Raw genomic sequence first — 15,924 nt, forward strand, 5'->3', positions numbered from 1 at the left:
AAAATTTATGAGAAATATCTTTTAATTTATCAAATTTTTTTTTCTTAAATCTAAAACAAATACATTATTTCCTAACATTTTAATGGAAAGACTGCAATAAAATAATATACCTAAATAATTTATTGTTATATATATATATATATATATATATAACAATAACCTAAATAATTTATATACATATATATGTATATATATAAATTATTTAGGTGTATTATTTTATTGCAGCCACTTTATACTAAAACATTTGTAAATAATGTATTTATTTTATATTTAAGAAAAAAAAATTTGATAGATAAAAAGACATTTCTCATAAATTTTTGAAAATATTTATTATTCAACAAGAATATATTTGTATGTGCGATTTAAAAAAAATATTTAGAAGATTTTCAATGCAAAAAAACATATTTTTTATAATGTTTGTGTAAGTTTTAAGCTCTGCTTTTCAATAAATTTCTTTTAACTAAAACATTTATCTTCGCCTTTTTATACCGTTTTTAAAAGAGAAATCATGAGAGAAGAAAAAAGAATCAGCTGAGCAAGATACGCTATCTTTTACGAATCGATCGAGGTTTAATAGATCTGTTATGTGCTTACGACATTTGTTTGAAGTAAATTTACATATCGCTAGCCTAAATTTTCACTCCTGCTACCGGCTTGTCCACTATTCCGTATAAATAAAGACGTGACACCGAATCGAAGGCTTGTGTGAAAGTATATGCCGCCTCGGCAGGAAGTGTTGTGGAACAGATCGGTTTAACACTTCTTTTCGCAGTGCTCAATAAGAAATACCGCAGTATTGTCGTTAGTGATATATTTTAAAGTGCAAGAAATAATGTTGTTTCGATTTATATTGTTATTAATATTTGCCGTATTTGCAAAAACGACCACAATTGATAATAAGGTATCGAAATATGTTAATAATGTGGCATTTTCGCATATTTATGGACAGATTATGAACATTTCTTCAATTAACTTATGATAAAATCAAATATAAAATAATGTATTTAAAAGTGAAACATGGAATACACAAATCATAAAACTATATTCCAGATTCATTGTACGGCTTCCGAAGTTTTTAATTCAAAATGGATTTTAAATTACGAAAGAGAATTAAGTTTTCTTAAATTTAACTCGCGAAAAGTTTCACTGTTCAACAGTTATATAAAGATATCGGTATTTTAAAGATATATAGATGATAATTCAAATATTAAAACTATAAGAATTTTTAATATATATATATATATATATATATATATATATATATATATAAGATTTTTTAATCTAAATATTTTATAAAGAATATACATATTAATATGTATATTAAATAATAGTTGCAGACAATTTCCACTTTACGCGTGGAAGAACAAAATTTGAATAATACAAATGTAATCAATAACGAGAAAGGATTCTGGGATTGGTTGGCAGATATAGTGGCGCCAAAACCACCAACAGTTACAGAACCTTCACAAGCAGAAAAATGTACAACATGCAGTACGTTTGAGTTTATTATTTTTTTTTATATTTGTATAATTATTTTTTTTCTCATTTTAAACATAATTTTAATTTATTTTTATAATTAGAAAATATATTAAAAAGATTCACAAAATGATATTATATATAATAATCTTATTTTATAAATATATATAAAAATTACTCATTTTAATTTTGTAAATTTTTTATTGAAGCAAAATAAATAGTATGTATAGAATAGGAAAAAGAGAAAAAAATGAGAATAAAATATATTTATATAATAATTCTTTATTTATAGCGTGCGGTTTGACAAACAAACATAATCGTATTGTCGGAGGCAACGAAACACTCGTTATTGAGTATCCTTGGGTGGCTTTATTGATGTATTTGAGTACCAATTATTTGAGGACCGCAAAATTTTATTGCGGTGGTACAGTTATAAATTCACGATACGTGTTGACAGCAGCTCATTGCATTCACAAGTAAGTTTACTCATTTATGTCACTTTCTGATTATCGCTAAACATATCTATGCAAAATATATACAAGAATTTGATCGATAATCAATTAAATTCTTTTTCATAGATTTGATCCAAGTAAACTGATTGTCCGAATATTGGAGCACGATTGGAATTCGACTAATGAAAGCAAAACGCAAGATTTTAAAGTAGAAAAGACGATCAAACACAGTGGTTATTCGAATGTTAATTACGACAACGATATTGGACTCATTAAGCTAAAGGAACCTATCAAGTTCCAGGGCTCGATGCGACCTGCCTGTCTTCCGGAACAAGGTAATTTTTATAAGCGAAGTTAGTTTTATCAAAAAATAATTTATATTATTTTTTTAAACATGTCAAATATATAATTCTTGGATCTTGGAAATATTACAAATTTGCATAAAATTAATCTTGAACAAACTGAGGAAGATAATGAGATGATAACTGACTATGTAAATTTAATCATATGATAGATTATATATTGTTTATCTGTTTTCAGGAAAAACCTTTGCTGGTGAAAAAGGTACAGTGACTGGATGGGGCGCTACCAAAGAAGGTGGATCAGTATCAAGTCATTTACAAAAAGTTGATGTTCCCATTCTTTCAAACGCGGAATGTCGCGCTACTAGCTATCCATCGTATAAAATAACAGATAATATGCTGTGTGCGGGTTACAAGCAAGGTGGCAAAGATTCTTGTCAAGTAAGCAGAAAATCGTACCGGACTTCTATTTTGTCCGCTATTGATACATGTCACATATATGTATGGTAAATTAAAAAAATAACGATGATGCGAAAATGCGAATAATATGAAAATTTTTATATTATTAGGGAGATAGCGGTGGTCCATTGCACGTAGAAAAAAATGGTGCTAACTATGTAGTTGGTAAGTTCAACTTCGAATTGAGTTAGTTATCCAATTTAGATATGTGAGATTCAAGAAATTGTTAGATGCAAGGAAACTTTCGCGAAATATTGGAATACTTTCACGTGACATAAGCTAAACAACTTTAAAAGTTTAAATTTTTCAATTTTGCAGGAATTGTATCCTGGGGAGAAGGATGTGCGCGACCTGGTTATCCCGGAGTTTATTGCAGAACAAATCGATTTCTCACATGGATTGAACATAATACGAAGGATGGTTGTTATTGTCACAACAATTAATATAGACTGATATATTTATTTCAGTTAATTTTACATTTATTCGATAATAATGAGAAATACTCAATACAGGCCGTGAAAATAGCTAATAAATACATAATGAAACACGTACGTAGTTAACAATTTTTACTAGCTATTAACATTTTTCGAAAAATGTAACATTCGAAAATTAGATGCATCGTTAGTAAATTTCATTACATTAAAATGGTTGAATCATATGGAATAATATATTTTTATAATAGATATATTAATATCTGCAACAATCGCGGTTTACGTAATACATTCACATTATTAGGATTGAAAAGTTTAAAATTTTATTGTATACTCAAAATTCATCGCATCGTAACATAATTATTTAATTCATATTTATTGATTTTTTACCATATATTTGTATAAGTATTGTTGTTGTTAATTAAGATAATTTAATATTTTACAATTGCATTTAGAACAATTATACATAATGTGAGACTCTGTAACATCTTACATTAGGTACATGAAAGTACACATAGCAATTAAAAATTAAGGCACGCGCGCTCCTCTTTACGTTGATCAATACTCACAATAAGTAAATACATTAAGGAAGAAAGTCGCAAGACTTTCTCTGTTTTTTTCAATCAAACGATTTGGTATTTCAGTGAAAACTCACGTACACTATTTGTAACGCGATTTACATAGTGAAGACAAATGGCAATATAAAATGTGCAATTCGATAGCATGATATTGATAAGACAGAAATATATAATCAATGTAAACGTAATTTAAATTTTTCATGTGATAATGATTTTTTATGGAATTTAAACAAATGCTTTTGCATTGCATATGGATATCAAGATTTGAATATATTAAAGATATTTACCTTTTTATATTAAAATAAAACGATTTTTTTATCATGTAAGATACACATCTTCTTCATAAAGGAATTATATATGGACTTTAGTTATTTAAATATTAAAGTTCTATATACTAGTAACTAAGAGACCTTCAACTACTGCATTTTCATCATCTGACGAGTTAATTTCTTGTTTCGATTCATTATTTGCTGCTGGTTGTAACCAATACGTTTCCATATCTCCTTTTCCCTTCACATAAATAATAATATTTAACATTATATATATATATATATATATATATATATATATATATATATGTGTATACAAGGTCCCCAATTTAAACGTCAAAACTTTGGGAGCGTGTAAAGCTGCATTGCTGCAAGAGATCAACAATTTGAACAAAATTTTCACTAAGATAAGATAGATAATAATATAAATAAATAAATGAAAAAAACTTTTTTTCAAAAAATTTTTTTGTTTCTTTTTTTACGATTTTCTTCAAAATGAAGCAAAAACGAGCAATAGAAAGGACTTTTTTTCTTAGTTTATCGTGCCTCTTCTACACGCTCCCGAAGTTTTGACGTTTAAATTGAGGACATCCCGTATATTATATACATATATACATATATTGAGGCTTCAGCATAAGAGCGTAAGTCCGAAATGAACGAGACAACTTTACAGGAACAAGAGAGAAACATTTAAAAATTTAAATTTGATACATAGGAATACAATTTTCATATTGTTTTAGATAAGAAGGCTTTTATAATTTTTGAACATATATATATATATATAATTTAAATATTCTTAATATTGATATTATTATAATTTGGTATTAAATTTAGAAATACTTATCTATTACTTAATTATTACGCAAAAAACTTTTATAATACAAACCTTTACCCATACGCCACGTGATTCGGTGCGATAACGATCTTTAGGTAACAAAGCTTTGGTACTGGAAGAAATGTGCACCTTTCCTGGCTATATCATACAATATAATTAAATAGAGAACACAAAAAGATCTCAAAAAGAAAAAAATAATAAAAATATAAAAGAGAGTTTTTGAATATATATTTGAATATGTTTTTGAATATCTATATGATGTAAGAAAAAGACAAACTGATACGATAAACGTAATATATAATATGTAATGTATTATTTACTATGTGTCAATAAACTTTTGAACTTTAATCTCTACTTTTCTTAATATCATATACAAATTTGAGTTAAAAAAAGAATAATTTATTAAAAAGAAAATAATTTATATATTAGTTAAACTTGCCCTCTGTTTTTATTTATATTGTCAATATATTATATTCTATCATGTGTTTTTTTTTATATATTATATTATATTGTTATCTAAAGACAAAGAAAATTATGTTACCAAACTAGTAGTCTGCATTCTGGAAGCTGTATTAACAGTATCCCCAAAGAAGCAATATCTCGGTAACTTAATGCCTACCACACCAGCCACTGCTGGTCCGGAATGAATTCCTGAAGAATTCCAAAAGAAATTCTATTATCTCTATTTAGTACGTATTGACGTATCGTACGATTTTATTTTATTCTTTACGAAAATAAAATTTAATAAACGTTAAATAAAGGAAGTTATATTTCTCAGAGATGATATCGTATTCAAAATATCATATAAGATAATATCGTACTCAAAAGTCAAACAACTGTGTATATGATTACCTATACGGATTCGTATGTCTAATCCGGAAGATAATTCGAGAGATCGAACATTTTCGATAAGTTGTAGAGAAACGTCGGCGATATTTTGCGCATGATTTTCGTTTTTATCTGGTGCCCCGCTAGCTGCCATGTACACGCGACCAACGGTTTCTACCTGTAATGACAATCATAAATAATAAATATGACGTACATAAATATGACGTTATATGTACGTTATATTTAAGTAATGTAACTTTTCTCTTCCGATGTTACATTGTTATGATCGTAATTTATTGATAAAATTCAGATAAGCTATCTTCACAATTCGAGCACAGGAAATTTATATTGAATTAATACTACTACCTGATCGGATTAAGATTCTATAAATATTACCTCGTATTAGTCAAATTTTATCTCTAATGATATATTATCTAGTTATTCCAGTGAAATATGTAATAATCTTACTTTGTAAACGTTAAACTGATCCATTAGAGTATCGAAACAGGAAAAAACAGCATTCATTGATAAGACGATATCCATTGCTCCCTCAATGGTTGAATAATCAAAGTCGCATAATTCGCAGAAAAGAACTGTTATTGACTCAAATGACTAAAAGTAAAGTATCATTAAATATTTCTTATCAGATATGATCGAGAAGAGGACCGGAAACTTTTAAAATCTGATTTTATACTTCACAAGTGCTTAGTGGACTGGCTCCGGCTCGTAATCGATCTGCTACTGTTTGTGGAATCATAGAATATAGAAGTTCGTCGCTCTTATTTTTCCATCGATCCAGTAGTGCATAGCTATTCTCTAATTCCGCTGATCTTTGTTCTGCTCTCTCAAACATCATTTCCAGTCTTCAAGTAAAAGGGGAGTATAGATTATTTACAGAAAATTATTTATAAAATAATTTTTGTTGGATTACATAGAGAGATATATGTTAAAAGTATATAGAAATTAATTCTTAAAATTAATTGTAAATATAGTTACAAAATGTTAAATGAATATTTGTTAGCGCAGTTAAACATACGATAAATAGGGAAATAAAGAAATATAATAATGATAATAATAACGATAATAATGATATTAATAATAATAAATTGTTTTTTTTACTTAAAATATATCTAATTTTTTATGTATTTTTTAAATATTGTTTCTGATAAATGAAAATTTGATGAAATACACCTTCCGCAATGTTGCCATCCTGCTAGTACCAGTTCTTTGCTCATACCGTGAGGATTTAGATCGTTCAAATATAAACTCATATTAAGAAGTTCGTCCAAATTGTTGATTCTATTATAGGAGAACAGTTGCAGTTATTACAGATTTGTTATCTTTTGGAAAATAAAATCATAGTGATACTGGGAGAAAACTTACAAAGGACTGCAGAGAAATATAATCGCTTTAATATCTTCGATATATCTCATTTGGCCTTTCAACAAGATGCTCCTCGCACCTTGACTTCCACGCCTATCTAAACCACTGCTTGTACTCGGTGTACTGTCTGAATTTATCGAGGAGTGATGATCATTCGCTCTAATGAGTTCTAATTCGAATATCACTGAATGTAAGTACATTATCTAAAAAAATAAATTTTATAAATATATTTTTTTATATTACAATTTATGTGTTTTATATTATTTTAGAAAATTAATTATTGCAGCTTTCAAAGTATAATATCTACGTTTTGCGAGTCTTACGTTTCCCCATGTAAACGAAATTCCCTTGGGTCTCCTTAATTTGAATATTTCTATAGCATGCTTATTTAAAATAGACGTGGTACCACCCCAGGCTTGGAGCAGTTTATCACCTGCTCCTAGAATTCGCATATCCTTGTTCATCACGACGCCAAATGGAAAAAGGCGTAAGAAAAATGTGCAAGAAACTGGTGGCAATTCACGGTTTAATGTAGTTTTTATTGTGTTATTCTTCGTGATCTAGTGATTTTAAATGTAATATAAATTATAAATTAAATATTAAATTTATTTCAAACGGCATAGTTAATAAAATTCGAATTAATTAATAAATATCAGTATTAAATAATATCTCCTTACAATTTAGTACTCATATTTATTAATTAATTAGAATTTTATATTGCTATATGTATTTCACACTAATTTACATTAGAATGTTAAGATTCTATCCAAAATATTAAGGATTGTCAGAAATATTGCAGAGAGCATTTTTGACTATTGATAGGCTTATATTAAATAAAGTAAAAATATGGACTTTCCACACGTATGTTGCATTTTCCTCTGATCTCATAGCAAATGGGTTTTTAATTGTTAATTTCCACTGTATGTATATCATTTACTTTTAACAATATAGTATAAATCAAAATATGATTTATTATTATTTATTTTCACTTTAATAAGTTTTTATCTACAAGCTAATAGTATATATATCATTATTAGAAAAGAAGAAATTATAATAAAATTTAAAACTAAAACTTACATATTGATGATTATCAAAATCAATACGGAACTTAACCATTACGTTTCGAGATCCTGGAATATTGTTTGAACTTTCTAAAACTCTAATACTTAATTCTGTATTGTATAACTCTTTTGCTATCTGAAATAATTGTCCTGTAAGAGAGTAGAGTTATATTATAATTAATAGAATATTTTTATATATGTATGAATATAGAATATATATATATATATATATATATATATATATAGAAAAAACATAATTAAACTGATGAGTAATAACTTATATGTATACCTATTTCTATGTAAAAAAATTTCAAAGTTAATTTTGTGCGCGTTCATGTATCATGATAATCGTGATATGATTAATTTTTTTACACAAATAAGCACAATATTTTATAAGCGGAAAATTATTAAATTATTAAATTTAGTATTATAAAATATCATGCTATAATTTTACTTAATTCACATAAGATTCTAGAAAAAATATTTTCAAGAAATATGTAATAAAGGAAAGTAATCAATTCTTACCCATAAAATAATGTGTAAAGCCTTGTCGAGTACTTCTGTAAACCAGAACAACTCCCTGTGGATCGACATGTGTTGTATACATAGAAGGACTCTTCATTTTTGGATATGTAAATCTCATTTGCATATGAATATTGTCAACGCTTTGTAAAAAATCGCAGAAATAACGACCAGTTGCTTTTACAGTGCAATCGTATCTAATAAAATAAATTAAGCATAATAAATGTAAATTTTAGCTTGATTTTTATATAAATATAAGTATTCAAGAAACATATAGGTGGCTTGTGTGTGTGTGCGCGCGCGCGCGCGCGCGCGCGCGCGTGTGTGTGATCGTTGTATAATGTATAATTTATTAAATTTCTATGCTCCGTTTTTGTTTTCTAATATTAATAATAAAATGTGATCGTTGCATGTATAATTTATTAAATTTCTATACATGTTTCCGTTTTTTGTTTTCCAATATTAATAATAAAATTTTATCTTTTGATTTTTGATCAATTTTTTGTAATCGTAAAATATGTGTAATTGAAAACAAGAAACTGATGCAAATATCAAAAGTGCTAAGATATATAAAATTTATATATATAATGAAATAAATACTTAAAAATTAATTATAAAATTAATAATAAATTTTCGAAGCTGAGAACTTATTATTTTTAATAAAGAGAAGTAAATTATATAATAAACATAATTTTATATATATATTTTTTTTTTTTAATTAAATGTTATAAGAAAATTCCTTCTTTTTTAAATCAGATAAAATTATATTTTATAAAATATAATTATATAAAATTATATTTTATAAAATATAATTATATAAAATGTTTCCACTTATGATTTGAGATTTATAGATATGCAAGATTACATTAGTTTGCACATTTCTTCAGTTCACAATTTTTAATATAATAGACATGTATTTTGTGAGTTCAAGTTTAAATTTAATAGTTATGTAGTCTCAATAAATAATAATTTTTCAGAAATTATATAAAATTATTTGGCAATTGTACATGAAAAATTTCGACTAATAACTTACCCTAAATTACTGAAAAATCTAACAAAACATTTTCCAAAAAACTGCATAATGTTATCCATAGAATCACCAGTATATATGGCAAGAGCTGCGGCCAAATTAGTCATTAGCTCATCAGAATATATTTGTCTTGTATTAAAAACCATGTGTTTACAATCAGCTTTCTCCAAAATGTGAAGCCATACTTCTTCGCCAAATTCTAACTATAAAGAAATTTTGTGCTTGTATTTTATTTCATACTTTCTCTCTTCAGTTATTAAATCTCTCTCTCTCTCTCTCTCTCTCTCTCTCTCTCTTTCTCTCTGTCTCTCTTTTTTTCTCTTTCTTTTTCTCTTGAATAACATCAAAAATTATACTTTTTTTTTTAAATAGAATAGAATTACATAGATAACAAATATGTTTATAAAGTACATAACATGCTAAATATAGGATATTGTATGTTAAAGAAGAATATCTATAATAATATGTCGATTAATATGCTAGATAAGATTTCATAGGGCAATTATAAATTGATTCAGATAATCAAACCAATTTCCCAGTCTGCATAGGCCAATTATTGTTTCTTTTACTAAAATGATAGGCGGTCACGAACATATGACTATTAATGAGAAGAGCTTTCAGAAACCATATCGCAAATGAGCACGCAAATTTGCAAACGAAAATATTTCAGTACGATTAATTATAAAAATATATGTACAGTATTTCTAGAATATTTTAAATTTTACAAAAATATATGTTCAATTTGAAATAAATTCAGTATGCATGAAAAGTTCAACTTAATAAGTGAAAAAATTAAAGGATATTATACATTAATAATTAATTTTTATAAAAGTTTTACATTGACTATGAAATTTTAATGTGATAACAGACAATATATTGTGTATAAATATTTTAATTATTCTATATTATTATTTTTATTCTATAATTAGAATTGGTAATTATATATTATCATATGTATGTTATTATTTATACTTCTAATAATAGAATATTATTAAAAAAAAGTTTATATATAGAAAATAAATAAGAATATATTATTATATTAAAGTATATAATTATTAATAAGCATTTAAATAATTATTGAAAGCGGCAAGAGCAAAGAAATACAAGATATTAACACAAATCAATAATTGACCTTACGTGCTAATAGAATGATGCTATTTAAAACTTCATACAATTAAGGTGTCAAATTAAAAGGAAGTCTTTTAAGTCTCCATCCATATTCAAGTACTTTATTCAATACATATCTATGAAGCATTTCCTTTAGCAAATACGTGACATATGTTACAAATAGGTGTATCAATTTGGAACGATCCAAGAAAGCGAGACAAAGGGATATGTTAATTTAATAGATTATATTGATAATATGACGTCAATGAATAAAATAATGTTATTTGAGTTCTTCCTAATTAATATGTCATATAAATCATTAACTTACGAAACTTATATATATAATCATAATTAAATTCCACAAAATACTGACTTATTAGCGCTTAAAGAATAAAAGAAATTTAAAGTTTTAATTATATTACAATTTTGCAACTGCAATGTTAATTAAACTTTGTAAATAATTTTCGACGTTTTTTAATATTTATTTATATATTTTTATTATGTAATAAATAATTTAATTATATTAATAAATAATTTAAACATCTGATATAGTTATTTTTGTATGTATATATATATATATATATATATATATATATATTAAAATAATCTATCCTGTATATATATATATATACAGTATATATATATATATATATATATATACTGTATATATATATATACTGTATATATATATATATATATATATATATATATATACTGTATATATATATATATATATATATATATATATATATACAGGATAGATTATTTTAATCAATAGATATTATATAAATACATACGAATATCTCGAAAAGGAGAAGTTTTTTCAAAATATGTTTCAAACAAAAGTTTTATGACTTTGAGGGAAAAAAATAATGACATTATTAATTTAATTGTAAATGACGCCACTTTAGAGATTTTATCATGAAAGTCATTTTTTTAAGTGGAAGTCGATTTTTTTTAAATAAAAATTGTAGCTGGCAATTAGAGGAATTTCACGGTTTTATATTTTTTGAAATTGGATCATTTTTCACTGAAATACAGCATTTCAAAATTTAAGTGAAAAACTTCCACGCTCACATACAGTGTACGTATTTTGTAATTCCAAACCGCCCTCCATTTATGTTATTAGTTCTATTTGATGATCAACTAACTCCAGTCCGATTGACACGCATTTTCCCGCGCTTAGCATTACCCCGAATTGTGAAAGGCAAGGGGACTCACGTAAATCAAGCACCTCAAAGAGATAAAAGTTCCGCCACGTCTACGTCGTTCATCTTGGATAATACTAAGCGCGAGAAAATGCGTATCAATCGGTCTGGAGCTAGTTGATCATCAAATAAAACAAATAGAACCAGTTCAGATAATGGATAGGAACACACACAAATGGAGAGTGGTTTGGAATTACAAAATACGTACACTGTATGTGGGCGTGGAAGTTTTTCACTTAAACTTTGAAAGCTTATCTCAGCTGTATCTCAGTGAAAAATGATCCAATTTCAAAAAATAAAAAACCGTTGAATTCCTCTCAGTGCCAGCTACAACTTTTATTTCGAAAAAAAATCGACTTTCATTTAAAGAAATGGCTTCCATGATAAAATCTCTAAAGTGCAGCCATCTATAATAAAATTAATAATGTCATTATTTCTCCCCCTCAAAATCATAAAACTTATTTGAAACATTTTTCAAAAATACTTCTCTTTTTCGAGATATTCGCGTGTATTGATTAAAATGGTCTATCCTGTATATATATATATATATATATATATTCCACAATAAAATATATATGTAATATTTATGTCAAATTAATAATCTGTAAGTTCCATTAAAATTATTAAATTTTTCCTGCAAATTAGAGGTTTCTTTATAACAAGAATTGGCTTTTCTTATTTTCTTCTCCAAATTATAATCATATGAGTAAACAAGGGACCCTCTGTTTAGATAGAAATTAATTGTGTTTGAATTAGAAGTGCTATGTAATAATCTTATATCAAATACATCTCTCATAATACATTTTATGATAATAGATTTTTGATGACCCATACTTCATTAAATTTTTTACTTTTAAGCTAATTATTAAACTGTCTTACTATTTAATTAAAGTAAATGAAGTACTCATAAGAAGACGATAATATCATTAATATATTGTAAAAAAATTTTTGCTTAATATAATTAATTGTAGGAAATTGGATATACTCTAAAATGATTATATTTTCGATTGATAAATGAATTTAATTTTAGTTATAGTTAATTTATTTTATACAAAAAAAGTATAAATTGTAGATAATTTTAAGAAAAATATATTCGGAAATTTATTATTAGATTGTATAGTATATTAAGGTTATATAATATTTAACAAATTAATGTAAATATAATTAAACTTTGTGAAATTTATAAATATGTTACATAAAGCAGGAATATTTTATTTACAATATTTATGCTTGTATTAAACTTTTTTTTTAATATAAAAATTTATAAAACTTTAAATGTGAGTTAAATAAGATAAAAAACTTTGTTATACATACGTTATTTATATGTATATTTATATATTTGACAATAGAAGATTATAGTTCTAATAGAATATGAGATTTATTTAGAAATTATTACATTAGTAATTAATTTTAATATACAATAAATATTTATTAGGTTTTATCCCTCATTAGAAATTTTTTAAAATAAATTATCTGGAAAAAAAGGACAAAGAGACATGATGAGATAAAATCTGCGCAGTTAAAAGATAAATAATGTTCTTTGACGCAAAAAATATCGAGCGTATCTTTATGTGAACGTGAAACGAGCGAAAAAGAATTCACTTTTATTATTAATATAAGAAAAAGAATATTTAAACAGTCAAGTAAAAAAAATTGTGTAATAATTTAAATATTTTGGAATATCAAGTGGTAAAATTTTATTTTTTACTAGTGAAGCTACACAATACAAACTTTTTTAGACATTTCTAGGAACAGCTGCGCCACTATGTTCTTGTAAAACTTATGCGACTACATATAGTTACACAAGTTTTATGAGAACCAGTGATATTATTCGTAGAAAAGTCAAAAGTTCAAAATATAAAGAAATGAAAATGTTTGTTCGATAACTATACGCATAAAACCAAAAATTAGTAAATTATCTACTTTAATTTTTAAATATAGCTTATGCAATATAGCAAATATAAACTAAAAGATCTGATGAAAAATTCTGACGGAAAGTTGAGAAGAATATATTTCTATAATAAAGTAAAAAGTATGCTAACTTGGGACACTTATTAAATTTAAAATTATGCAGAATTCGTTGAACTTCTTAATTATAAGAAGTATTTAGTATAAAAACTCATAGAGATTATCGATACATTTGCAGCATATCAAAATTAAATTAATTACGTACATTATTTATACGTAGATTATATATAATAAATCTATATTATTTCTTTTGAGTATATGTATTGTTGTAAGAATATATAAAATAAAAATATTTAAAAAAATCTCTTATTAATAGTAAAATTCCTATATGTGTGTGTGTGTATGAACACACACACACTACATATAAGAGATTATAATACATGTGTATATATGCATAGGATCACTGTAAATCATTTTATTAAAAAAAATAAATAAATAAATGTTAAATAAGAAGTTAATAAAGAAGAATATAAAAGAACATTACTTACCGTAAAAAATCACGAAGTGGGAAAATAAAAATTCAATTTAAACTTAATCATTTTTCAAATATGTGTTCCAAATATGCGAAATGTACATCCCAAGTTAGCGAAAAACATAATGTCAGTTCTATATATTCTCACTTTACCGACCTGCACGAAATATTGTACACTTTCCAGCAGCATTCCATACATCTTGGCACGATCACGAATTTTCGTTTTATTTGTCTAGGCAGTTCCTTAATTAAATCGCGGAAATATTCCGTATTCAGCGAATTTATGAAAGAGTTTCTTCGCGATCTTATAGCACATGCGGAGCAAAATATTTCGCATTGTCTTACAAAACTTGCTTCATCGCAATTACGACGTTTGGAAGACAAATGTTTCGCGCCATCGAATCTTAAGGCATGTGCCCAATGTCATCTGAATAATATGCCACCTCCTGTAACAGAGAAGAGAGGGAAGCCGTATGGCGCTCAGAAAATCTAGTTTCGACTGTAGCTTGAGAGTTACTCAACCCAGCGAGGATAAGTTGGAGAGATCAACGCGAAGCGTGCGCAGACTGTCTCTGTGTTCTGGAGGAGTTGACACCTGAATGTTTCGAGTTGAATAAATAAACGCTCAACTTTGTTCGGAAGAAAGCGTTGCAAGAAAAATTGATAAGAGAAAAGAAGATATCGTTCAGTTAGACAATATTATATTAATAAAAAGATAAATATAACTTCAATATATAAATTATATCAACAAGATTTATATATAAGTAGTAGTGATATAAAAAATAGTAACTCTAAAAATAGCTCTATATGAAACAAATATATATGATTTTGCAATATTAATTATTATATGATGGAATCAATCATAAAGTATATTTATCACAGAATAAAATATTAATATATTTTACGTAGTTAAAAATTTTGTTTAAATTTTTTAATATATATGTAGCATTAAAATATCGTTTGAACATTATTTCTTAATATTATTTTTTAAATATTTCTTATTATTATTATTTCTATATTATTATTTCTTAAATATATTTATACATTCAAAAAAATTAATATATTTCTTGATTTTTCTGTCTAAGAATTGTAATTAAATAAATCTTTCAAATTCATATGTTTTTACTATCAAGAAAATTCAGTTTTAATTACTTATCGATTAATGAAATTGTTTTTTTAAGATTGTTTAAATCTTTGAAGCATTTTTAAATCTCAGTTTTAGTTACATTTAAAAATAAAATCATATGTGATATTCAGATTTTTGTATTTATTATATTTTATTATATTTTAAGAAAAATATTTCAAGAAAAATAAAAACTCTGGACACACTTGTGCGATAGGTTTGTTACAAGAGAAATGGAATTTATTGACACATTACATATTGAACATCACAACGCTTCGGAAAAAGCGATGCGATAGCCAATCAATTTCCGATTCCGTACACATATCATTTTCGAAGAAGAAAGATTGACTAAATATCGATTTTGCGTGGTGTAAACAAATAAATTTTCCTTTTTTAACATTGAAAATGTCGATACAGACA

The 15,924-nt window shown here is 25.6% G+C and overlaps 2 protein-coding genes across 2 annotated transcripts; one reads left to right on the forward strand and one right to left on the reverse strand.

Moving 5' to 3' along the window:
- The first annotated feature begins 704 nt into the window (after positions 1-704).
- Positions 705-3,438, forward strand: LOC105251050 (trypsin-1). Its single transcript, XM_011257554.3, has 7 exons — positions 705-901; positions 1,332-1,491; positions 1,769-1,952; positions 2,055-2,263; positions 2,469-2,671; positions 2,800-2,854; positions 3,008-3,438. Exons 1-7 carry the CDS (start codon positions 833-835, stop codon positions 3,130-3,132), a joined length of 1,005 nt encoding a protein of 334 aa, XP_011255856.1. The 5' UTR covers positions 705-832; the 3' UTR covers positions 3,133-3,438.
- Positions 3,439-4,042: 604 nt separating this feature from the next.
- Positions 4,043-14,859, reverse strand: LOC105251057 (soluble guanylate cyclase 89Da). Its single transcript, XM_020027444.2, has 13 exons — positions 14,539-14,859; positions 9,630-9,829; positions 8,600-8,793; positions 8,091-8,224; positions 7,337-7,573; positions 7,014-7,216; positions 6,822-6,929; positions 6,325-6,493; positions 6,099-6,242; positions 5,655-5,808; positions 5,344-5,453; positions 4,854-4,940; positions 4,043-4,208 (listed from the first exon to the last, which is right to left on the reverse strand). Exons 1-13 carry the CDS (start codon positions 14,578-14,580, stop codon positions 4,086-4,088), a joined length of 1,905 nt encoding a protein of 634 aa, XP_019883003.1. The 5' UTR covers positions 14,581-14,859; the 3' UTR covers positions 4,043-4,085.
- Positions 14,860-15,924: the final 1,065 nt, after the last annotated feature.

The sequence above is a fragment of the Camponotus floridanus genome, unplaced genomic scaffold, assembly GCF_003227725.1.
Source record: "Camponotus floridanus strain SB8 unplaced genomic scaffold, Cflo_v7.5 scaffold73, whole genome shotgun sequence".
Taxonomy (NCBI): Eukaryota; Metazoa; Arthropoda; class Insecta; order Hymenoptera; family Formicidae; genus Camponotus; species Camponotus floridanus.